General features: G+C 45.1%; 1 protein-coding gene across 6 annotated transcripts in view; it reads right to left on the bottom strand.

Moving 5' to 3' along the window:
• Positions 1 to 9,425: 9,425 nt before the first annotated feature.
• LOC144158685 (uncharacterized) overlaps positions 9,426 to 25,207 on the bottom strand; it is a 41,734-nt gene continuing 25,952 nt past the window's right edge. For 5 of the 6 annotated variants that reach the window (XM_077689725.1, XM_077689723.1, XM_077689727.1 and 2 more), the window contains exon 5: positions 9,426 to 10,653. In XM_077689725.1, the coding sequence (XP_077545851.1) occupies positions 9,942 to 10,653 (712 nt within the window). In that variant the 3' untranslated portion in view covers positions 9,426 to 9,941. Of the gene's footprint in view, positions 10,654 to 18,260; positions 18,645 to 25,207 lie in introns of those variants that run through there. The other variant, XM_077689728.1, reaches the window with a different exon arrangement.

The raw sequence follows: 25,207 nt of genomic DNA, 5'->3' as shown, positions 1-25,207 counted from the left end.
TCGCGTATGCGCAGTGCGAACAAGTTATGAGAGTTTCTGACCAACCGTGATATGGAAAGACCGCTGTATTTCCATCGTCTATTGGGTGCTCAGCTGCATGTGCCATTTCTACTCATCGCAGCAACGAAGTTAGATAACGCTTAAGTGAGCGGGTGCCAACCCCGGTGGGCAGACAACCCAAAGCGCTCACACGCCGAACGAGTGTTTTTATATCAAGTTTGGTCACGAACTCTCCTCACTTGTTCGCTCTGCACATACGCGACCCGTCGCCAGAATGAGCAGCATGTACTGAATGCCGTGCGCTCCGTTGTTCATATTTCAATGTATCACGGTAGTACGTCGGACGTACCCCGATACCCAGATGCTTAAGATACATTGGATGCACCCGCAGGTGTATTCTGATCCACGTGTGCCAAGTTTTGCTGTTGTACGATGCAACGGTCCTTTAAATGCATCTGCTGACTTTAAGAGCGAGCACGCACTGCGGGGCGGCCTTGTGGCTCCCTCTGAAAATGCAAGTCCGGTGCCACTAAGTGCCTCCCAAGTGATCTCATGTAGTTTACACCGGACGAGATTACCGTAATGCAGGGGTGCCAAATGTGGCATAAATTTCCATTGGGATATAGTGGCCAGGAATGGTGGCACAATTGTTCATCTTGTTGGACATCTGTCTTCTGCGTCTGTGGCGACGAGGTACCGCCTCGAGCTTGTGAATGAAAAATCCTCAGTTCGAATCCCCATTCCTTGGGGTCTCTCTTTCCTTTTCTTTTCTTTTTTGAAAAGCCAACATTGCTACTCATTTTCCCCATCATTTTTACAAGATGAACCGTCTGAGATGCCAGTCGCCACCCTCCTAAGCTTTCCCCCACTTGCGGTTCAAAAAGAAAGGACCTATCTGTAGCTTGTAAGTTATGTCTGTGTTGCTGTCATCACGTCTGTGCTTCCTTAGCCAGCCGAAGCAGGGAAAGTTTCTGGTTTTGCCAAAAGTGTGCTGCAGTGGCACAACCCACTACTGTGAAAAATTTGCTCTGGGTGTTCTGTAATAATTTACTTTTCTTGCTCTTTCGTAGTGAGTTCATCATGAGTCTGCCCTGAAATATACTCCCTAGCTGAATGCCTGGCTGTGTTCCCGAAATTTAAACCGTGCTTGTTTACGCTGTGTGGCAAATGAGGTAAATGGTACCACTCCCCAACAGCCTCCAAAAATCGAGTTATTGCAGTACTTTGTGTAATGAAGGTTGGTACACATACCGCTCCAGTCCATCTTGTAAAAATGATGGGAAAATGCATAGCAAAGTTGGTTCCCCCTCCCCCCCCCAAAAAAAAGGGAACCCCAGGAAAGGGGGATTCGAACTGAGCATTTTCATTCAAGCTCGAGGCGTAGCCACGGAGCCAGGCGGAGCTGTGCTCCTAAGATGCCCAAGACAGACGCCCAACAAGATGAACAATCGTGCGACCATTGCCTCGTCACTAATATCCCAATGGGAACATATGCTGCATTAGGCACCCCTGCATTACAGTAGTCTCATCCGGTGTAAATTGCGTGAGATCACTTGGAAGGCTCTTCATTCGTGGCACCGGACTTGCATTTTCAGAAGGAACCACAAAGCCGCCCCGCAGTGCGTGCTCGCTCCTTGTCGGTCTTTTAAAGACAGTAGACGCATGTAAAGGACGGTTGCATTGTACAGCGGCAAAACTTGGTACGCGTGGTTCAGAATACACGTGCGGGTGTGTCGAATGTATCTACAGCCGCTGGAGCCGGGGTTACTGGGATTTTTTTTCTAGGTGATGGTAAAATGACAGCTTTAGGATTACTGGGATATGCACTGATTGGTTAGCTTGCAACATTGAACAGATTGTTAGCCAAAGTTTAAATTGGTGTGCGGCAGTTAAATACCTGGATGACTGGGATTTGTGTTGTGATTCAAAGCAAACTCCTGAAGCACAGATTGAGTGGACCATTGCTTGTGCAGTTTTGAAACGTTTTCATTGTTGATTGCAGGGGTAGGGTCACGGCTAACCAATGTAAACCGTGTGGTCACAAACTCCTTGGTATCAGTCTGGCTGTGCTACGAAATACGTGGACTTCAGAATTCCATACTTTGCTTTGTACGCCCCAGACATCCGCACAGTTGGGGGTGTTTGGCCTCCTACAAATCGAGGGTGTAAAGTGTTTTGGGAAAGTCTGTGCATGATTTATCTGCAGTGTTGCTTGAGGAGAATAACCATAACACTGCTGTCCAAGCTCTCTCAACAAAAACCGAGTGAACCACATCTTGCCGAGTTTTCAGACATCAGGGCTTCCATTCTTGTGCCAAATGCGCCAATTTGCACCAAGGCAAATTCTCTGCTCCAAACTGATATAAACACAAAATATTGCGCCAGTGTGCTCCAAAATGACTGCCTGCATTTTTTTCACAGATGTTTTGCTTGAGTTAAGAACTGTATACACGAGTTATTTCTTGTCAGTCTGATGGTAATACATTTTAGTGTAGTGCAAACTTCCAAAATGAACTTGATGAACCACTTCTTGTTGCCAATGGCCACATTGAATTCTCCGATGCCTATCAGTGGATTATTTTACACCTGCTTTTCTACTTTGCGGTTGCCCGTTACACAGTATTCAGTACATCCTGTTTCATTTTTCGTATCCTGATCTCTTTCTGTTTACTGCAGCTTTTTGGTTGTCCTAACTATTCCTGGCCTATTCTATACGAGCTATGCTCATATGTAATTTAAACTGATTTCTGTGGAATGAAAATTTCTTCGAACTTTGTCGAGGCTGCTTTTCAGATAGAAGCTAAAAAGCGAAAACGCTTCTGTGTCAAGATTTTGCCGCGCGTTAAAGATCCCCGAGTGGTTAAAATTAATCCAGAATCTTCCAGGATGGCGTGCCTCATAGCCCAGGTGTAGATTTTGTACATTAAACCCACAGAATTTCATCTTTAACTTCATTCCTTTTACACAGATGTGTCTTTTTGCTCCATTGACATTGCAACAGTTAATGGGTTTCATTGCGAATAGCTGCATTTTCAATGCCCTTGTTGTCCATTGGCTCTTCTGCCAGAAATTCTGATCGGATCCAGGAAGCAGAGCCACCGCCACGTTGCACAGTCCTTGTGATTTCTGGGCATGTTTGAGGAAAAGAAGGTTGCAATTGTTGGTTTTGCCTCTTCACTGCAGTTTTTGTAATCAAAGGAACTCCTGCATTTCTGTGCCTACTAATATTGGTCTTCAAAGGGCCGTGGAGACCAAATACAAGTTTGTTTTGTTCAAAATATTTGGTGTTTTATAGTGCCATCATTGCTTGTTGTGCAGCTAACAAACCTTATGCACTAAGAAATTAAGCAATTTAAGCCAGCATTGTTACTTTCCTGCGGCATCGTATGTCTCGTAACTACAGCAGGGACATATCAAGGGCAGGTACCTAAACCAAGTTCGTATGTCTACTTAAGCTGCCGCTATCTGCACAATGCCCTTCGTTACCTTGGTTACTGTCGCACTGCTTTGTTGCGTCAGACAAACTCAACATGCTTGGTGGCTGTGTTAGGCAGCGTCAGGTGCCCTAGTGCCGTGCACAGTGCTTCTATGTTTCCGAGTGGATTCGCAAGTTGCACTGTTTTCACTATTCTTTCTGCTATGAATGGAATATGCACAAAATTCTCAAACGCAAATAGCTCGTCCTGCAAGCTTCTAGTCCTTGTTTAGTTCGTGTTACATTTGGTCGGCCTCAGCCAATCACATCAAGCGACCCATGAATTGTTTTGCGGGAAAGTAATTGATCAGTTGCATGCTTATTGTCTCCTTTCCTCATTACTTGGTTTAACTGAGTAAGGCTTATGGTAAATGTAATATCAAGGTTATTTTAACCAGGGGATCTTTTTAATGAAGGAACCTTGCATTCTGTCATCATGGCCTCTTTAGGAGTTTTGCCTCCCACTAACTGGTAACAGCAAAACATATAGGGCATGCAGAACAACACTGCATAAAATTTCTCATAACATGCAGGATGAACAGTTCAAACATGTGTCTTGTTGCAAGAATGTGGTTCCAATTCACTTTTCTATGGAGGGAGCCTGATTAGCAATCAGCGTAATGCCATATTCATGGGTTTCTGTGTGTTCGAATTTTTACTGGTGTCTGTTTTTCCTTCCAAAGGACACTAGAATATGGACTTGGCGCATGCCGGGTACTTGAAGATCACCAATTCCAACAGGCTGCATCATGGATGGATCCTGCAGCCAAAAGACGCAGGCAACCATTACCACGTGTACCATAGGTAATGCCCCTATTCTACATCACAGCTAGCTAGGATATGTTTAAAGGAGCCATGAAGACAAAACACAAGTATGGTTCATTCGAAACATTGCCTCGTTACAATCATTCTGACACCACTTCTAACGTACTCCTTGCTCAAATAAGCTATATAATTAGGAAAAAAGGAAATGGCCATGCGACCCACTAGCTCATTTCCCGCAACAGAACCTATGATGTCATATGAGCCCAGCTGTACGATTGGCTGAAACCGGCAAAAGCAAACGCAATTTAGGCAGAGCTTATAAGCTTGCCGAACGAGCTATTTGCTCCTAAATGCAATGCATATTCATTTTACAGCAGTAAGAATGGTGCGGTAAACAACAGAAGTCACGAAAATACACGTAAACGGAGAAGTTCCGATGTGCACTGCTGTTGGTACCGGACGCACTGTGCTTGTTTTAGCTGCACAGCAGTCTGACGCTTTGGAGTTGAGACTGGCCGATTGGCGTAAACGACGTTGCCCTACGCGACCCTGTTTGTGACCCTGTTTGTCAAGCATACCCATGTTTCACGAAATAATTACTTTTTACCGTAACAAAAACAAGCCAGGTGTAAACACGTTCAAAAACAAAGCAATGGCGCAGTGCTGAGTATGCTAGCGCCACCTGGGAGGTTTGACAACAGCAAGGCTGTAGAGCCGAATGGCGCACTGGAAGTTTGTGTACCCGCCGATCATTGTAGACTTCATTGTAGACGTCATCAAAACACGATTTGGCGAGAGAATCAAAATTTTAACCTAAATTAATTAATCCTAACAAATGCAAATTAGTTTCCTTTCAACGCCGCAAAAATCCACTCCGATTTTCCTATGAAAATTGCTAACATACCAGTCGAAACAACTGTATCCTATATATACCTGGGTGTGACAGTAACCCTTGATCTTTCCTGGCGAATGCATATCACTTATATCATTTCATCAGCAACCGATCATTAGGTTTTCTAAAACGTCACCTACGTCACTCATCGTATCAAGTGCGTCTTTTGGCCCAACAGTCACCATCCAGTCCAAACTTGAATATGCATCACCCATCTGGAGCCCTCACCAAGTTTATTTCATCAAGGCTATCGAAGCAGTGCAAAATCGCACTGCTTGCTTCATTCATTCTTCTTATTCTTACGATGTCATTGTTTCATCCCTTAAAAATTAATCTGGTCTGTCCAGTCTTTCCTTTCACCGCAGAATTGCAACTTTGTCTCTCTACCACAACTTTTACCACAGCTCACTCCGCCAACCACCTTACTTAGCTCCCGCCGCACGCATTTCCCCGCACACTGGCCATCCACTTCAAGTCTTCCGACCCTGATCTGGCACCTCAACATTTTCTCCACCATTTGTTTGCCGTACTGCCAAAGAGCGGAATGACCTTCCCCACGATGTTGTTTCAATCACCTGTCCATCACGTTTTATTCAAAGTGTGTCTATGCATCTGCAATGTTAGCGGTGGCTTTTTATATGTGTTTGTACAACCCACCCCTTGTGTAACACCCCCCTGTGGGGTCTTTAAGGAAACGAAAGGAAGTGATAGTTCTGCCCATAAATGGCTTTCTCAACACAAACTTTGTTGAGCTAAACTGTCAGTTGTTAAGCCAGTGTCACAAAAGCATAAGCATGTCCTTTTTTTTTCCTGAGGTAAGCATGTGTCAGTTCGTAAGGGAGGAAGTTGCAAGAAAGAACCAGTGTGGGTTGACGCTTCCTTTTTGCCTAGTTTTTGTGTCAGACGGGCTCTTTGAACCAGCTGCACTACTATTTACAAGCAGACTATGCTAAAGTTTATTTAAAAATGGTTTAAAATCTGAAAAACAACGGTGTAACAACTCAGTGAAGTCATCTCTCTCTCCTTGTCTACAGGGTTTATGCTTGCATAACGGGTGTAGCGATTTTTAACATTCCCATTCTGCGCCATGCTGCATTACGCAGACGCCTCAAAAGCATGCTCACTCTTAAAAAATTGACTGCCCCTTTTTTTCATTTGCCCTAATAAAAAAATGCAGCGCTGGCAGTACAGTGAAATTGAGCTCGCTAAATTATTTTCATTGCATTTGCCAATGCCTGCCTAGGCGGCTGCAGTGCCTCTCTCTTGCCACAAAGCGACGCTGCGGCCGGCGCGGCCAGTGGTGGCAGGGACGCGTCATCACCCCACTACAAAGAGGATACCGATATCAATCCTCATTATCATCAGCAGCAGCAGCAGCACTGCCACAGCAGAGTGGCCTACCTTCTTCTGAGGTGTCAACACTCCGTATACCCTCACGACAAAAGTATTAGAGTAGAGTGGTTGCAACAAAGAACATGAAACAAAAAAGCACATGAATATACGATGCGTTTCATACAATGCTACCTAGGCATTTCAAACAACATAGTGGCAGTCGTAATGAATACATGCCTCTAGCACCCATATACATGCCCGGCATGCATTCTCGGGGGGTGCTCTGGATGGCTTACATCTGTATCGGGGACAATAATTATGACTGCGAGTTGAGGAAGAGCGAGACAGTGTGGTGACAGCGGTGCAGTAATGGGTACTGGTATTGGGAGAGGGGGAAAATCAACCACCCCTCTGTCTAACGCCAATGATGGGGAACATGAGTATTTCTTGGATCTAAAATCAATCCAAAACTCCATAGAAATCAAAGCCTAAAATCTCCGTCAAAAGTCGAAATCGAATCAAAACCAAACGACAACAAAACAAAACTACAATAGAAACTCCCAGGCCGGCTGCACTGAACATAGCCTTGGGCGTCAATCAAGTGGCTATCATCAACTGCTCGATTCACTGCCCCACCCTTGCAAAGCTATGTCAGCTGTGTGACACTGGCACAAACTGGGAGCGGGTGCTCGTGTGCACCAAGCACGCAGAGGCCAGTGTTGCCTGCTATCTCGCGCCACATCGCTAACAGTTGTTTTCTGCACTGTTGTGGCATGGCGACAAGGCGAACATGCGAGTGAGAAGAGGGCAACATATCGCAGTGGGACACGCACCCTCGCACACGACATCTCAACTGCACATGTGTGTGTATCTGCCAGGGCCACTGTCAGGTGGCGACACCAATCAACTGTGCATGTTCGTGCCTTTGTTAGGGCCTCAGCCAGGGGGCGGCCCCAGTACATTTGACGGTGTGTTCAGCGGTTGTGTAAGACTGGCATCCTGTGGTGCATTTTCGTGTACGGACATAATCACCGAGCCTGAAAGCTTCATTTTAACAGAGCGAAGAAATAGTGCCTGTGTATGTGGCCCACGCTTTTGTAGTTTTGAGTCCGTGCCAGAAGGAGATGGCGCGGTGGCTGCTGCAGCCAGTTCTGGCAGATGCATAAGTGTGGCGACTCCAGCAGTGCTTGCATTGGCATAGTGTGGTGGGGCTGCTGTACTCTGACATCATGCATGGCACACATCAAAGTGGAATGCGTGCCCTCCAGCACTGCAAAACACTGGAGATGTCCCACTCCCCACAAGAGGAACAAGTGAAGAAATAAACCAATTTCAGCACAGGTTCTGATAGCATTCCGCCTTGGAATAATTGATTGGCCTGTTTACATATTATCCTTAATTTTGAAAAAATACCCCTAGGCACTAAATGTATTTCAGGGTTTAGAAAAGTATGCATTATAACCAAAGAGAGAGAGAGAGAGAAACTAATAGTCTAGACAGCCCTAGTCTGGGCAGTCATGCCACAGTATCTCAATTAGGATATGGCTGGTCCATAATTTACAAGAGTCTGAACTAACACAAAGGCAGCGGGCTTCCAGGAGTTCTTACATTGACTTGAAATCCATGCCATGATCCATGTTCAGCTAGTCCTCTTAAGCGATGCAGACACTCGGCTGGGGTGGTAGGTAGGTGGATGACACTCCGAGCAAAAATGTCTTCCTTACTTACACTCCAAGTAAAGGGTTGGAAGGGCATTTGGGTGCAGGGCAAGTGGGGTGGAAGGGGATCCCATGTCTGTAGGGGACACAGGGTGGGAAAGAAGAGAGGAGGTATGCCCTTGCCGAACAAGTGCGGGTTCACAGGCAAGGGTGGGATCTGGACGGGAAAACACTGCCTACTGGCAAGTGGCATGTAGGGATGCTGTAGGCATACCTGATGATCTAAAACCTTTTGATTGCCAGGGTGGTAAACGCTGGCCAGGGCATTCACGTCATTATGAAATCATCTCATAAACACAGCTTTTCATCTGCATAATCTTTATTTCAAACATATAGTCATGCCTCTTGAAAAAGAACTGTTTTCGATGGATGCGTTCCACTCTGCTCGCAATCTAGAACACCAAAATAAATTATTATTAACACAATGTCACACAAATACCCCCTTCATTTGTGTCTTCCCAATACGTCCAAGATTGGAATCATCTGCACCGCGACATGGCAAGATATCAGACATTTCTCTTTTCAGCCAGGCTTTGCTTCGTTTTATGGGCCATGAGGCCACATGATTAATGAATAGGTTGTCACTGCATACATGTGGGTATGCGTGGTCATGCTGTTACTGTTTATGGTTCAATGCTGCTGTTTTGCACATTTTTGTATCATCAGTGTATGGTTAGTCAGCGTGTTTTTCGTGCTGAAGTTGTGTCACCTGCTTTTTTTGTTGCTTTCAATGTGCACCCCACTCCCCTCTACAATACGTAAGCGCTTCATGGTACGTAAAATAAATCAATAAATATGAGCTTTAGGGTAGCAAACAATATCTACCAACGGTGCTGCCAAATTGAAAATAAAATGTGTAGGCCATGTTTCATGATTTTCCAGCTGATTTATATTTATTTTCTCATTAAACAGGGAGTTTGATGCTGCTGTGTCGCTTGCATTAGCCTTCCCACCAGTTTCTTGATGTTGGCTATAGTGGCATGAAAACGCAGTGGAATTACTCCAGTGAGGTATAGTGGTGGCCACATCTGGAGCATAGTCTTTTTTTGTCACTGCCCATAACAGAGAAACGGAGGGTGGAAACATTGCGATATAGTCAGATATTGGTTCAAATGGGAAAAACAGCCCAATAAGGCAAGAAAGAAGAATTCAACTAACTTCGGTACCTTTCAATGACAAAAGCAACGTATCCAGAAATTGTACGCTTGGGTTCTGGTAGACAAACATCTGCCTGTGAGTGATAATTTGTGCACACACTACTTCATAAACGCTTGCAAATGACAGCTTAATGCCACTGGGTGACTGAAAGAGACTGAACAGTTCACAGCTAAAAGAAAAGCACAGCACAACGATTTGAAATGGAAGTGCCCGGACTGTTGTACAGGATTGTATGATGTATCAAGAACAACTCTTGTGGCGACAGTGGGCTAACTGCGCTTTTTGCAACTGTGAAGTTTTTCATCCCTTACCAGGCCATCTTTCTTGACAAAGTTCTTGTTGCAATAAACACAGGTAGATGGACTCTGGCTAGAGTGCAATCTTTTGCGGCTTATCAAACTACCTTTCAGGATAAAGCTCTTTTGACAGATGCCACGTACAAACGGCTTGTTACCACTTTGTAATCTCTCGTGTCTGACAAGCATCCACTTCTGAGCAAAGCTTTCCTGGCAGACATGGCATACCTAGGGCTTTTTTGTCAACGAGCAATGTTTAATGCCTCATCAGTGCTTTTTTTTTTTAAGCTCTTCTGACAAACATTTTAGAGATAATTTCTTACCCCAGAATGCCATTTCTCGTGATTAAAGAGCGATGACTCCTCAGCAAATTGTCTATAACAAACACCACAGACGTGGGGCCTCTTATCAAGGTGTGATTGTTTGTGCTTATTCAGGTCTCTTTTTGTAGTAAACCTTTTCTGACAGATATTGCAGAAATGTGGTTTATCACCAGCATGCAACCTCATGTGGGTAACCAGTTGTTGCTTTTGCGGAAAGCTTTCTTCGCAAAGGCTGCACACAAAGGGCTTTCCGACAGGCTGCGGCACTTCGTTACTGAGGCCCATTTTGGCGAGAAAGTTTTTGTTGCCAAAATAAGGTTTCTCACCAGTGTGCCATCTTGCATGCTTTACCAGTCTATCTCTCTGCTTGAAGCCTTTCTGACAGATACTACAGACAAACGGATTTTCACCGGTATGCACCCTCTCGTGCGTGATGAGCGTTTTTTTCTGAGTAAAGCCCTTCTGACAAAATCTGCACACATAGGGCCTCTCGCCTGTGTGTACCCTGCTGTGCAGGGCAAGATTGCGCTTTTTTTTGAAGATTTTCTTGCACACGCTGCAGGTGTAAGGAGTTTTCAGGCCATCCAAGTTTTCACGAATGGTAGAAGCAGTCTCTGTGTTGCTGCACTGCTGACCGCGCCGGCACGGATGGAGCTTTCCTTCACCAGGGATCCCCTTGTAGTCGTCGGGTTTCCTGGGGCAGTAAAAAACTAGGTGAGCCAAAATAGAAAACTTTGAGCTACTACCACTTCAATAACAATATCTTCTGGCTATTTGGTGTAATTCAGTTTGATCCACAATATTTTTCCATATGAAAATTCAGGGCTAAATCCTATAGAGCCTGCGAAGCAGTGCAAAACATGACGATGATGATGATGCTTAGTGGCTTCCCCTTTGTAACAGGGTGGCATTGCACAGCGGCCTTAGTCGCAATGCCACTGTACAGTCACCTCGCCAAAAAAATACAAACTAAATAAAAAATGATGTCAAAATAAAAAATAAAATACTTTTACAAAATTTTTGTGCTAGCCTGACTTCTTTTTTCTTTGTTCGCATGTCTTCCCAGATTGTTCTCTGCTCTTTTCCCGCCAACATTCTAACCTTCTTTTACTAACCTCTAATGCTGTCCAGTTCACTTTTCCGCTAACCTTAAAGCCAAGGGCTTCCAAAGCTGGATGGCTCCATCACTGAGGACGGATACTTTTGCACTCGGTTACAATATGTTGCATGGTATCTGGCTCATTTCCGCAGCCTGCACATAGTTCTTCCTGTACCGGCTCGCGGATAAGTGTTTTTGTCCGCAAGCAACCCGCTCCGGCTTCAAAAAGCAATACACTCCCTTTGGTATTATCAAATAGTTTTTCTCTTGTGATCTCCTGCTTCCCGATCCTGTAGATATCTAAGGACTTCTTCGCATCCATCCACCGTACAGCGCCACCTACCGGCACAAGTAGAAATTTGCCTTGCCTGTTTTAATATTCAGCACCGGTTGTCGTATATATACAGTCGACCACGGATATATCGAACTCCAAGGGGATCGCGAAATAATTCGATATATCGATAATTCGATATATAAAATACACCTATCTGAAGATTATCTGACAACTCCGCACATCACTGAGAGGTTTCTGAAGTCGTGGAAAACGGTAGTTTACCGTTTTGACCCTCAAAGCACGGGAAATCCGAACCGCAGCATGATGACCACCGCACTTTATTTAACATTGAAATGTCTTTGAGCTTCGCTTGTTTTTTCTTCTGCGTCGTAAAGTACACCAAATTGTCTTCAAGATTACAAACATGCACAAATGAGAAAATCAACGTTGTACACTGTGCCACAACAGAGGCAAATAACGCTGACGGAACCTCGGCTGCAGTAGGCGGTTGGGAACGTTGTCAGGCACTGAGTGCCGTTATCTTCAGTATCCGAACCGAACACCTTACCCATCTGGAGGCGTGCAACGAAGTCGCTTTGTACCCGACACGCTCCGTAATTGCCGGGGCGGGTTGTGCTGCATTGGCCTTTACGTGAACGTTGATGCGTGCATCGCCCTCAAAACTACTGCGAGGAATTCCGAACGCCTTTTCAACCAACATCTTTTCGGCAGCCTGCACCCGACGAATTCCCGCCTTCGTTGCTCCGAAATGAATGCCTTGGACAAAACAAACATACAACGCAGCATCGGTCCCCCTGCACGAGCCACCAAACAGCTCAATCACAGAAAAAGTTGCTCCTTTATGACCTTTCGCCCCAACCACTATCCGCGTTCTAGCTATCATGGAGCTTCCCCTCGTGCTAGCGTGAAAACAGCTGTTGAAGGCCATCGAAGCGACATAATGCCGCGGACGCCGCCTCCGTCTCACCAAACCAGGCAGCTCCTGCGATGAGTCAACATTATCATCAACTCCACCCCATCAGAGGAAGCCAACTTTCAGGGGCACCTTCGGCGCGGAATTCGATATATCGAATTTGCCCGTGATCAGGAGTTCGATACACGCGAACAACAGCCCTATACTTTTGCATGGGATTTTCAAGGGGATGTTTGCACTGTTCGATATAGACAATAATTCGATATATCTGTGTTCAACTGTAGTGTCAAAGCTTTCTACCAACGCCGTCGGTTAAACTGTATTGCTTCAGTAGTTTACAATGGGCTTGAGATTTTATGCAGAGTGATTGGAAGTGTTTATGACAATGTATAATAGGCGTGGAAACGTAAAAAGGCGTCGAAAGTGGGACAACATTGTGTGCAGCGAACGCCTGTTTTAAGTTGTCGTTATTCTTTGAACGCTTCACCCAAACTTGCATATTTTAGCTTTTTTGTAGACAGTAGTCAGCCGCTGTCACTTTCTTGCACCACAACTAATGAATAAATCTTGTTATACGGTTTTTTATATATCCTAATTTTTGCGTTTTTTCCACAAAGGTAATCAAAATTACCTACTAGCATCGCCTTGTTGAAAATGGCGATTTTTCTGGCGTTTTTTTTCCAACATTCACTTTAGGGTGGCGACTTTTTCGGTTACTTTCGACAATTTCCCGGCAACGTTTCCTTCTGAATACCTTGCAACTCGCAACCTAGCGGAACTGACGGCTGTGCCACTTCTCGAAGCCACTCATGTGCAAGTCGGTCATGCATCCAAGCACATTTTTTTGTGTTCTGACACTAAATCCTTTTCACTTTAGTGGTAAAAAACCAGAAAAAAATCCAGCGCTCTTGAGAAGTGTCGCACATCGCTCCGTAGCGGTAATCTGACACGAGTGCCAGCCTATCATAAAGGTGATAACGCGATATGACACAGCGCATCTGGCAAAATATCCCTACCGTATGTTGTCCAGACTTTACATACACATCAATGTGTAAAGCCACAGTCGTCGAACAGGAAGCCCGTTTTGTTTATAAATACAGCCCAAATACAGCAGACACTGTTTTCACACAACTCGCCACTACCGCAGGTTCAAATATCACTCTTGGCGCAGTTTCTGCACGCGAAATATAAAAAACATCAGGAAATCGAAAAATGAGTTGTCAATAAATACACCAGATGGCGTTAGTTGTCTGACCGGCGCTGTTTTTAGCTTTCGTGGGACGTTTGAAATCATCAGGAATTCCGTGTCCGATGGACGCCATTTTCACACATTTCGCCACTATCATGGGTTCAAATTTCACTCTTGTTGCGGTCTCTGCATGCGAAATATCTACAAAACATAATAAAATCGAAGAATGAGTTTTCAATAAATATGCCAGATGGCGTTAGTTGTCCACCAGGCGCCTTTTTAGCTTTCGTGGGACGTTTGAAATCATCGGACACCGGCGTCCGATGGCCTATGGTGCCCTATTGAAAGAGTTAAAGCAATAGGAATGGTGGGACCGACAGTGGAAGTTTCGAAAGCACATGTAAACATAGAAGCACTGATGCATACTGCTGTTGGTACTCCGCGCACTATGGTTTAGCTGCCCAGCACTGCGGGGCTTTGGGGTTGGGACCACGAAAACGCACGATTGAGCGGGAAAATAAAAATTTTAACCTAAATTGTTTAATTTCTCAGTGAATAAAGCACCGTTTGTATCCGGACAAGCGCTGGGGGCACTATAAAACACGAAATCTTTCGAATAAAACCAACTTGCATTTTCTCTTCATGGCTCCTTTAAACTACCACCATAAAGGCGGAATATAGGGCGAGATATTTTACCCAAAAAATTTGCCGAAGTCACCACTTGACCTATATAGAGGTCACTGGCTTAATTCTAGTTGTCATCTGGCAACTGGGCAGCCCATCAAGCCCATCCAAACCGTAAAGGTACCATTACCACCACCATCAATCGGACGTGCTGCCATCTTTGTATTGTTGCTTCTCTCGCTGTGAGTAAATGAGTGCGTGCTGTTTTCCTCCAGCTCAAAATGAGTTTAGGCGCTGTTTAGGTGCTTGGTGCCAGTTCACAGCAGCATTTAAAAGGAAATTTGGGCATTTTCCATAGCCAACAAGGTGTCAGCCTTGCACTAATTCAGTGTCACCAAAGGAAGTGTACGCTATTGGCATTAGCTAAGGGGCGGCTTTTCGTATGCGACGCTCGCAAGACTTCATTTCATGGGTGCTGCCCTGTGCACCAGTGCACCCATACAAAGTGGCGACTTCTGTCCACGAGTGTCCTGCGATATCTCTACTACTGGATACCCCAAGATACCTGCTGGCCGCCTGCACAGACTGGCTCTCACTACGCGGTCTGCACATGAGTGTTCTTTGCTTTGTGTTTGCTTCACGATGACATGGTCTTGTGTTTAATCCATTCTGTCCCGGTGATTCCAAATGAAATCACATTGCCGTATTCACTCTAGTGCATAGAGAACAAAGCCAAGACTGCTAGTTTTTTGGGACTTGTCCTTCAAGGATGAGTTTTGCGATATACATCACCATTGTAGTAGTGTAGTGTAGCCGGACGCTACAAAGAAGAAAAAGCTCCAGTGAACACAAAATTACGACGTCGAGGCTAAAAGAACCAGAAGTCCTCCCAGGCTTGTAAATCTGTAAATATTTGCACTGCGGAGCTCATCTTTTGCTTGTAGGCTTATGTGGCCATAAAAGTTAGCACAACAGGGATTTTTTTTCCACTCAAAATAACATTTTTAATTGCCAGGTGTCTTCGATTATTGTCCTCATTAATAAATCAGTAATTACTTGCACTACCTCCTCTATTTTTTGTTTATGGGCTTAGGGGAGCCGTAGAAATTAGTTTAACACAGAGAAAACATTTTTGTGCTTACAAAAAAACGTCGGGACTGCAAGGTTAAGAAATGCCGCATAAACAAATCCCTGGACTGCATCGAGGACGACTTGCTGTGTGGGCGACATCCAGCAAGAAGCAGTCGTCTGACGACATTTCAGACAACCCTAACGAGTAATCTGAGACGAAACAAGTTATAGCTTCAATAAATTGATGTCAGGTACCGAAATATTTCTTTGAATTTTTCGGCTACAAGGTAAGGGGGTTGACCTATATTCCGGCTCTACCTATATTCCGCATTGTACGGTATATTTTTGTACCTCAAATACTAAGAACGCAATCCAAGCTTTCAAATATATCGCTATCCAGCTCAATCAGTTTAGGTTAATGCTTGCTTTGATATTTGAAAGTTTCTACTATGCACTCAACCTAAATGCGACTGAAAATAGTGTGGTAAAAGTCTTAGTTGTCGCTGCATTGTATAGTTCAACAAATATGCCCCATCATATTACTCTTTATCCAAAATCTAGAGCATTAGGTCACTGGCACTTGCTGAAAAAAATGAAAACACCATGTGCCTGTTCCAGTCGCTGAGCTGACAATTAAACTGTCATGCTATATTGTATGGCATTTTCCTGCTATTCCTGCATTCCAAATTTTTACTTTGTATTGTATCACAGCTACTTACTTTTCGATTATTCAGGCACAGGCCTGACAGGTTCAACATGTTAGTATTCTACTAAATTTAGCCCATAGGTTGGAATGCCTGTCGACATAGCTGACATCCATAAATTGGTGAGAAAGATGATGCAGATAAATGGCACCTGCAAATCCACTTTTCCAATTCAAAAATCCATGTTAAATGTAAAAAAAAAAGTTAGCCATTCCACCCAACGTGAATGCTGTTAGAAGTGCAGAGCAGCGATTCATCATAATAGGCTGTAGCACCGCTATCCACCCAATGAAATTCAAATTTCCCGTCTTTGCAGTGCTGGCGCGCCCCCCACCTTAAACTGCGGCAGCGGGAGTTCTGTTCTTTTTATGCTTGCTTTTCCTCCCACACGTACTGGTGTTGCACTGCCACTTTTTTTCGCTTACTATCGCAAAAACCAACCCAACGAGCGTTCCTAACTAAATGAACGCGGGCGCTGCTGGTGAATTACGTATATTTTGCCTAAAATGTACCTGCAGCTTTTTTTGCGCTGAACGACAAGGAGATGTATGACAAGCGCCAGCGGTTCACGAGTTTCGAACACTTATGACTATTTAAACGGCTTGGCTTTCGAAGCTTCAGCGGGACACCTTACTATGTGTATGCTGGGCTCTGCTTGCGTCCAATATCGCGCTGCGCCACCTATTTCGGCAATCGCTTAACATTGAGCGTTACAGCGAGCTACGACGACAAGGCGAGCACCTAAAGTGCTCGGCACTTAAAAAACTGAGGGCATAGCCTACAGATGTACTCCTTTATCTAGTCATAAAATCACAGTTGTCTCCTGACAAGTGATATGACAGGCTATTTATCCAAATAGAGAGTAGACAAAATACTTGTTGAGAGTAGAGAGTATTTGTTGAACTGCACAACTCAGCCACAAAACTGAACAATTCACATTGCATTAAATAACCTCTACTACCACCGGGAATCTTACACGCCTTCTCTTTCTGACAAATATACATCAAATGCTAACTTGAGGGACATACATCCCCATTATATCCTTCACTTACAAATATAGAATTTCAAAAACTCCAAAATTCGTGCAAGCTTAAATTACACGGTGCACAAAAACTGATTCACAAAGTAAGCACTGTGTAATAATTTGTCAAGGCTAGAGATACAAATAAATGGCTGCTGTTTAGCTCTTTCAAAAATAAATGTAACAAGAAAACGGGAGCCAAAAAAGACAGAGGTAAGCGCATCTTTGACAGCTCGCGTTAAAAATGACAGCACAAAAAAAAAAAACGTAAACAAACCATCTGGAAAACCAATTTAAGTATTCTTGCGATGAGAGTGTGCTGAGCTTGCTGACAAGTTTAATGATTTTTCGCTCAAATCTTTGAGGCACTCGCGGCCTCAAACGTTTCACACTGTAAAATACAGTGGAACCCTTAGTTATATGTCCCCGGGTTTCACGACAAGCCGGTTTTACGACGGGCAAGTCGAGTCTTGCCAAAGTCCCTGCATTAAAAATGTATTAAAAAGCTGGGTTATCCGACGCGATTTCATGTCTGACTTGCATCACCCGACGACCCACGCGGAGTGCGCAACCTGTCGGCAAAACAGGTCTCGTAGGGCAACCAAATGAGGAAGAGGAATTATTTGGATGGCCTCTCAGCCGGACGCTCAAGTACGAACTGCCTGAGGGGGCGAGCCCTAAAGTGCAAGCCATGGGCTCTGCCTATACGACCCAACTACCTATCTCTCTCCTCATCTCCAAGCCCTGGAGAAACATGATAATGGTAAGTTCTACAACTGCTTCAGAAGCTGCAGGCACCTGGATTCTAAACCATGTGCAACTTTTCATGGCTAACCAGGTTACCTTTCTTAGCAAAGCCCCTATGGCAGGTCTTGCTGACGTGCGGCTTTTCACCCGAGTGAAATTTTGCATGCCTGACCAGGGTAACCTTCTGAGCAAAGCTCTTTTGGCAAAAACTGCAAACATACGGTCGTTCACCACTGTGCAATATTTCGTGTCTAAGCAGGGTATTTTTATTAGCAAAGCTTATTTGACACACATTGCCCATGTGCACCCTTTCACCAGTATGCAATTTCTCGTGCCTAAGCAGGCTATCCCTCGTGGGGAAGCTCATGCCACAGGTACTGCAGACGTGGAGATTTGAGACTGCGTGTAGCTTTTGGTGCCTCAGCAGGCTTTCTTTCTTCGCAAAGCTCTTCTGACAGCTATCGCACACGTATGGCCTTTCGCCAGAGTGAGATTTCTCGTGCTTAACAAGATTATCCTTTTTTGCAAAGCTGTTCTGGTAGGTACCACACGTGTACGGCTTGTTCCCTGCATGCAACATTTTGTGGGCTACCAGCTGTGCTTTATGGGTAAACTCTTTTCGACAGATACTACATACAAATGGCTTTTCACCGCTGTGGGACCTCTTGTGCCGACTCAGGTCTCCTTTTTTAACGAATGCCTTCTGACAAATATCACACACATTGGGTTTTTCACCACTGTGCAGCTTCATGTGGTTCACGAGTATCCCTTTCTGTGGGAATCTCTTCTGGAGGATCTCGCATAAGTAAGGCCTCTCAAGAGAGTGTGCTCTGCTGTGTGCGAGAACATAGCATTCCTTAGCAAAGACTTTTATGCAGACACTGCAGGTGTAGGGCCGTTTGCTGGCGTCCGTGGTTTCATAAATGATGAATGTGGTCTTCATGAGGCTGTGTTGCTAACTGGCTTTACACGCATATGGCTTCCCTTCGAAACTGATCCTCTCGAGATTGTTGGTTGGGTACCTATGTTGATAAAAAGAAAAAAAGCAAAGTTTTATGCCATACTGGTCACTGATGTATGCTATTTTTAACTAGCCTAACAGTTGTACTACAAGAGAGAAATAGAAGCAACTGGCAGGACATGCAATACAGTGGTTGACACGTAGTTCATTTTTATGGTGCTGGCACCTTGAAAGTAGCATTTTTTGATAAAGCCATAAATTTAAAAATTGAGAAAGGGATAGGTGGAGGGTTGCTGAAGGTATGCAAAGGATAAGCTCACTACTTGCCTACTCATGTAGATTTAAATTGAGCAAACAAAGCATCACAAGAAGTTTACTTCCCCATACCCTGTTAAACAATGTTAAACAACACCCTGTTAAACAATGTCCAGGCACCCGACGACAGTCCACAGTCAGCTGAGCCGACGGTGGAAACACGGCAGCATGGGCCTAGTGCAGCCGTGGTCGCCAAGGAGGAGAACACTACCACCCTTCAGTGTTTATTTACTGATGATGCTGCTAAAGAGGCAAGGGACGATCAGAAAGCAGAAATTTTCGGGCAAACTTGCAGCGAGTGTTTCAGTGTGGGCATGCCAATGAGTACTGTCAGAGCCTTACGTCCTGCCAAGCATACTGTGCTTCCAAGAGCAAATGCGTGCACCTAGCTCGAGTGGTGGAAATTTCGGCATTTTTCTCCACATTTGACAGTTGTCGCAGAGACTGACCATTGTTTTCTCATGCGGTCGCAGCAGCCTTTAGAGAACGGGTACACCTATGGTGCTACCCAAAAGGGGGTAAGCTCAGAGAAATGCTGAGAGCTCTAGTCTTCTTTCATGTGCTGTCATATACATCAAAGCTACACCAGGGCTATGACGCGGGCCATAGTGGAGGGGTCCGGATGAATTTCATCCACCTGGGGATTTTTAACCTCGAACACAAGGGCAATTTTGCTTTTCACCTCCATAAAAAAAGCGACCAACACAGCTGGGATCCAACCCCCATTCTTGGGCTCGGCAGCACGATTCCTTAGCCACTGAGTCACCGCAGTGGTTTTGAGAGCTTCAGTCGTGGCTCTCAAAAAGAGAAGTGGCCTCCAGCTCCAGACACCTCACTTTCTCGACTGCTGTGTTCTTCCCGACTCAGGTTTTGATTGCATTTCTTTTTGTGTTGGGTATTTCCGATGATGCGAAATGTCAGCCTTTTATTAAGAGTTAGTGTGCCTGGCTAAAGCTCTGCTGGCCTAAAATATGAACTATTGTAGTTACTTGCATATTTTTGTCGCACCTAAATGCCTGGTAAAGCTTTAGTGTTGATTGGTCTTCGTGCTTGCCGGAATGCGGCTGTGTTTTCAATATTGTTCTGTTGCATGCCTTACTAAGCCACAGCCATCCCAGTTGGACGCTTCGTCCAGTGCCTGACCTGATGTATTCACCTAGGAGACCAGCACAACATCAGTAAACCAAGGTCTGGGAATGAGCACCTACCAAGGACAACTCAGCAAAACCAGCCCTCTGGCCAATGGTTGATGACTCTTATCCATTGGGATCTCCAGCCCCCGGTGGAGAAGCTGTTACAAATCAACAGTGTGTGTGTTGCCTCCCACAGCGCAGTGGCACACCCTGATACTTTTTTGCACAGCACTGATGCTGGGACAGGAAGACTAATTGCTTCGCACATGCGACTTCACGAGTACAGCGCGGCCAGAACCCTCGTGAACAAACAGGAGCCTGCAGGAGTGGCCAGTGACAGCAGCAGCACGATTTATTGTTTCTCCAGCTCTTCAAAAGTGCTTTTGCTTGTGTGCGTTTACTATCTGTTAGACTCCTCTTTTTCAACCCTCTTTCAGGCACAGTGTGCACCGGCTTCCATCATGAGACCTTTGGAGGGTATTCTGTGTGTTTGTACTTTTGAGGTGTCGTTCGCAACACAATAGATGTGCACTGACCGCTGGGATCTCTGGTTATAAAAGCTTGCCTCTCCGCAAGTCAGTCAGTGCATCGTGGGCCACCGCTGAGGAGGTTGCTCTGTCCGCTCGAGTTGTAAGCACGTCAGTGTGCTCCTTCCTGTATCATCGCTGCTCTTTTCTGGCCGTGCCACTTAACTCTTTCGTTACCATGCCTAGTAAAATTGGTTACCGGTGGTTGATGCTTTAGAGTGCCACTTTCGACACGTTGTAGTTGTTTCTTGCCAGCATTTTTTGCGAGCTGAGGTGGTACGTGTGTTTTGAAAGGGGGCATGGCTGCTGCGCTTGAGAAAAAAGCATGCCACTCGTGGTTAAGTTCTCGTTTATATTTACATTACATTGCCATCACATTTTCTTGATCAAAAGGTGCTAAGCCAGTTAAACACTGAGTTATGCTGCCAGTTTTCTAATCTGACAGCAATAAGGGCTGATAATTACCTGAAAATGACACCAGCCATTCACTTGTGACCTTTGGTCTGGAGAAACGGTAGCTTTATTTTGCCAAAGCTTATATATTTGGTACTACTACGCAATTACACAACTTTAGCAGATTTGCCGTGGCACCTCCATCGCCCGTTATTGTTCATCGAAAAAAGGATGACGCTCATGATTTTACTTCGCCCACACCTTACTTCTGGTGACAACAGTTCCAGCTTAAAACAAAAAGATAACACCAAGTTTGTCGGATATCATTTCAGACAAGAACAGCACTTCCAATCAGCCTTGAGCACCGACAGCTGTTCACCGGCCACTTTCGTTTCCGTACAAGGGTATTTCCAGAGGTCTAGTGTCGCTTCTTAGTAGAACTTTCTATTCTGACAGTCTCCGAGGGGTTTGATATTGTTTCTTCTTGAAAATGCCAGCTAGTGCTGCAATGTAGAAGGCTTGTAGTGCTGAACTCTTCGCCGCGCGACAGGTGCACGGTGAAGGCTTGCAGGGCATGATTCTAGACATTGCAACTTATTCCTGCAGGCAGGGCTGCCATTGTTAGTCATAAGATAATAAACCGCAAGTGAAAATTCTGACAGATAAGTGATTATTCGAATGTCAACAAGCATCCACCACTGATTTAGACAGTCAATTCCAAGTGGATCGCTTGATTGTCTTGGAGCTTGTGCTGGCGTTTACATCGAGCGGGGAATAACTGGTGCCTCTAATATAGTCAAACCACTAGATTTCTTCCAGAGAACCATCAAAAACTGCAATTTTGAAATGGAGGTTGGGCTTCACCACAACCTGCGAGCAGTCTGCATGCTAACATTTTCTTTCACACCTGACAAATTGTTCCATACAACCCAATCCTTTTTTTCAGACGGGTTTTTGAAGTGTGTGCCTACAAAATGTATATTCTAAATTTTTTCTACTACAGATGGTTTGCTACATTTTTTTTCATTATCTGCGATGTCAGGACAAAAATTTTGAATTTGATAATTTTATGCAACCACCGTTGAAGAAAACATTATAAAAACTTGGGTTCTGGATGGGGCATTCAATCATCTGAATTTTATGTGACTGCAACATGTGTCTAACAAATAAATTCAGCACACAAAAAATTTTTTAGGCCCTCAAAAATATGTCTATTTCCCGCGGTAACAAAATAGTTTGGCTCTTGGTTCTGACCGTCAGAACGGAGGAAACTCTCCTGCAAGCAGCTCGTTTACCGCACTACCACAACATGAAGGAAGGCAGTTCTTGGACACCTTCTCCAATGTAACATCTTGTGCATCTATTTTCGCATCCTGATAATGTGGTTTGACTCAAGCTGAACCAATAAACACTGCCTAGATAAGAAAGCCTACCTGTGTACTGGCATAGTCCCCGAGTACCCTGATTCCTGTTTAAATGATAAAGAAAGATGATCTTTTTTAAACCTGTTATGCTTTCTTAAATCGAAGCTTTCTAGGTCTCACTGATGGCATCCACACGCACCAAACGCACTGCATGAAATGCAACTTTCCCTGATGATCATGGTGATCCTGAATGAAGTAAAAAAATGCTTCCAGTGGTCGTAATCAAACCTGGTTCCCTCGCGTTATGAAGCCAACATCTACCCAACTGCACCCTTCCAACATGCATGAACCAGTTTAGATTTGGAAAGGGGTGCATGGACGTGCAAATTAGAAAGAAAAATCATGCACCCCTCTGCCTAATAATGACAATGGCTGAATGCGAAGCTTTTTTTGTGTGAAATCAAATGGCGAAGCCTAATAATGACAATGGCTGAATGTGAAGCTTTTTTTGTGTGAAATCAAATGGCGAAGGGTCAATGTCAAAGCCACTGTGAGTCATAGTCAAAGAGTCAAAGTCCAGACCGTTTGGGAGTGGAAGCCCAAACTCAACGAACGACAATCAACGAATCCTTCAGGAGAAAGCTTTGCGTTCAACCATGGTCATCGTTAGGTTGAGGTGTGCCAGACCGTTTGGGAGTGGAAGCCCAAACTCAACGAATGACAATCAACGAATCCTTCAGGAGAAAGCTTTGCGTTCAACCATGGTCATCGTTAGGTGAAGGTGTGCACAACTTTTTTCTAAATTTTAGGCCTTAAAAAAACGAACTTGTCTGGCTCCAAGCTCCTAAAACCTGAGATAAAGCTTTCTTGACAAGAGGCCGTTCACACTGCAGCACCTGGTTTGTTGTCACGGTCTTGCGTCAAATCTTTCTTGTTCGCACAAGGTTTTGCAGTGGCATTGCGTCGCAAAATTCGTGTCCCTCCATGACTTTCTTTTTTTTTTTCGCTTGCCATATTTGGGGTCAGTGGGGGAATGCCGGCAGAGTAGGAGTGTCTTCGCCGCCATTGCGGCTCATGGGCCATTTGTTTTGGCGGAAAAGGGATGAGAGTTCCGTGCTCGGTGCAGCACGGCGTTTGCGACTCGTGTGGAGAAGAAGGGAGAAGCGGCAGTGGAAGGTTGTGCGGTTGACGTAGCGGCCCGAGAGCGATGACAGCGGCGACTTTGGGCCCTGAGAATTCCCCTCAAGGAGGGAACTGCGCGTGGCCAAGGTGTACCCGAATTGCATTGCCGATAAAAGGGACCCCACCGCCGATGACCGGCGGACCGACGCACCCAGTGAGCTCACTGACTGACCTGCAGCTAAGACATCCTCCCTCTCTATTACCATCCTCCTTCACATAAACTCACCGGACTTGATTATCCGCCTCTCTTAGTGTACCGTGTTGTGTATGTGTGTGTGTGTGTGGGGGGGGGGGGGGGGGGGGGTATCTAGCAGGCCAGTTGTAAGTAGTTGGGAGAAGCCGCCAAGCCTGCCTATTGTCTGCTTTCTCCTCCTCTCGTGTTACAGTCGCCTAGTTCCTAAGCTGAGCTTCGTTTTCTTTGTGTGTATTACCCTCCGTGTTGGTCTTTTCTGTATTTTCTATGCGTGTCGTGAAAGTTATTTTGAAATTTGAAATGGCCATCCTGTGCCCCGTCTCATGCCTGAAATCAGCAGTGAATGAGGCGTGGACCTATCACCGGTTAGCAGGTCTGAACCACATCATCTGATTTGCACGTAGGGGAGAGTTCTTTGTCGCTCCTCCCATCCGAGGCATCGGCCACTAAACCACCTCTCAATTTCGTGACACATTGCAAAGCTGGACAAAATGCGCACAAGGCCTTATGGCACTACAGCATTGATTGCAAGCGGATGTGGGAGCTGAAAGCAAGTGTGAAACCTTGCTGCAACAAAACTGCGGCATGGCAAGGTTGCAACGCACTACTAGCAGCAGTGTGCCAGTTTTCAGTGAAGGTAAACATTGCCCTGTTCGAGTTTTTCTTAGCATGACAGCACTGCCAGACGTGCTGTTAGTAATACATTGCCACCAGAAGAAGCCATGCATCGGCCAGGAGCCTGCAGATGGGAAACTTGCTAGCTTCAACCCCTGTATTGCCAGGTGAAAGCAGTGTTTCTGCATCTCCGTGCGACAGGCGACAAATGGAAGCCAGAAGACGCCAGATGGCTACAGAAACAAGTGAGTGCCTTTCGGTCATTTTTGAACATGCTGCGATTTGGTCACGGCTATATTGCATTCAATGTGGACAACATAGACCAGACAATGGTCTGCGTGTCTGAAAGAACAATGATCCAAAAGAACAAAATAATTGGTGAAATTTCTGTAGCCATTGCCAATACCGTACATGCTTGGAGAGAATTCGCAGTCGCACTAAATGCCCGTGCACCTGGCCAAAAAACTCCCCGCCTTTATTATTTTGAAGATGCCCAGCTGCAAGATTCCGGTAAAGGTTTTCACGAACATTCATGCACCGTGTGGGTTTCTACTTCTTTACCGTAAGGTCTAATCGCCACATTTTTTCCTCATAGCGAATGTCCATGTGAATGCATTTAACAGATGAAGTCATTAGACAAATTTGAAGAATCACTGTCAAAGGTTTCGGGCCCTAACATTGACAATGTGAAGCAGTTGCTGGTGCTAGATCAAGTGCCTTACTTCTAGACACAGGCAGCAAGGCATGCTTTAGTAGAATGGGAGATGGTCATTGCACGCACGCAGCTGGCTGACCGAGCCTACTGCACCCAGCCTACCTATACTGGAACCGGCTGTTCAAAGTTAGCCTTCACACGAGCTGGGAGGAGTTCATGCGCAGGACAGAAAGAAATTTATTGTCCT

The sequence above is a fragment of the Haemaphysalis longicornis genome, unplaced genomic scaffold, assembly GCF_048455015.1.
Source record: "Haemaphysalis longicornis isolate Haplotype H1 unplaced genomic scaffold, Haemaphysalis longicornis Haplotype H1 scaffold_10, whole genome shotgun sequence".
Lineage (NCBI taxonomy): Eukaryota > Metazoa > Arthropoda > Arachnida > Ixodida > Ixodidae > Haemaphysalis > Haemaphysalis longicornis.
The sequence above is the reverse complement of the archived record's forward strand: the minus strand, read 5'-3'. Positions and strand labels throughout refer to the sequence as shown.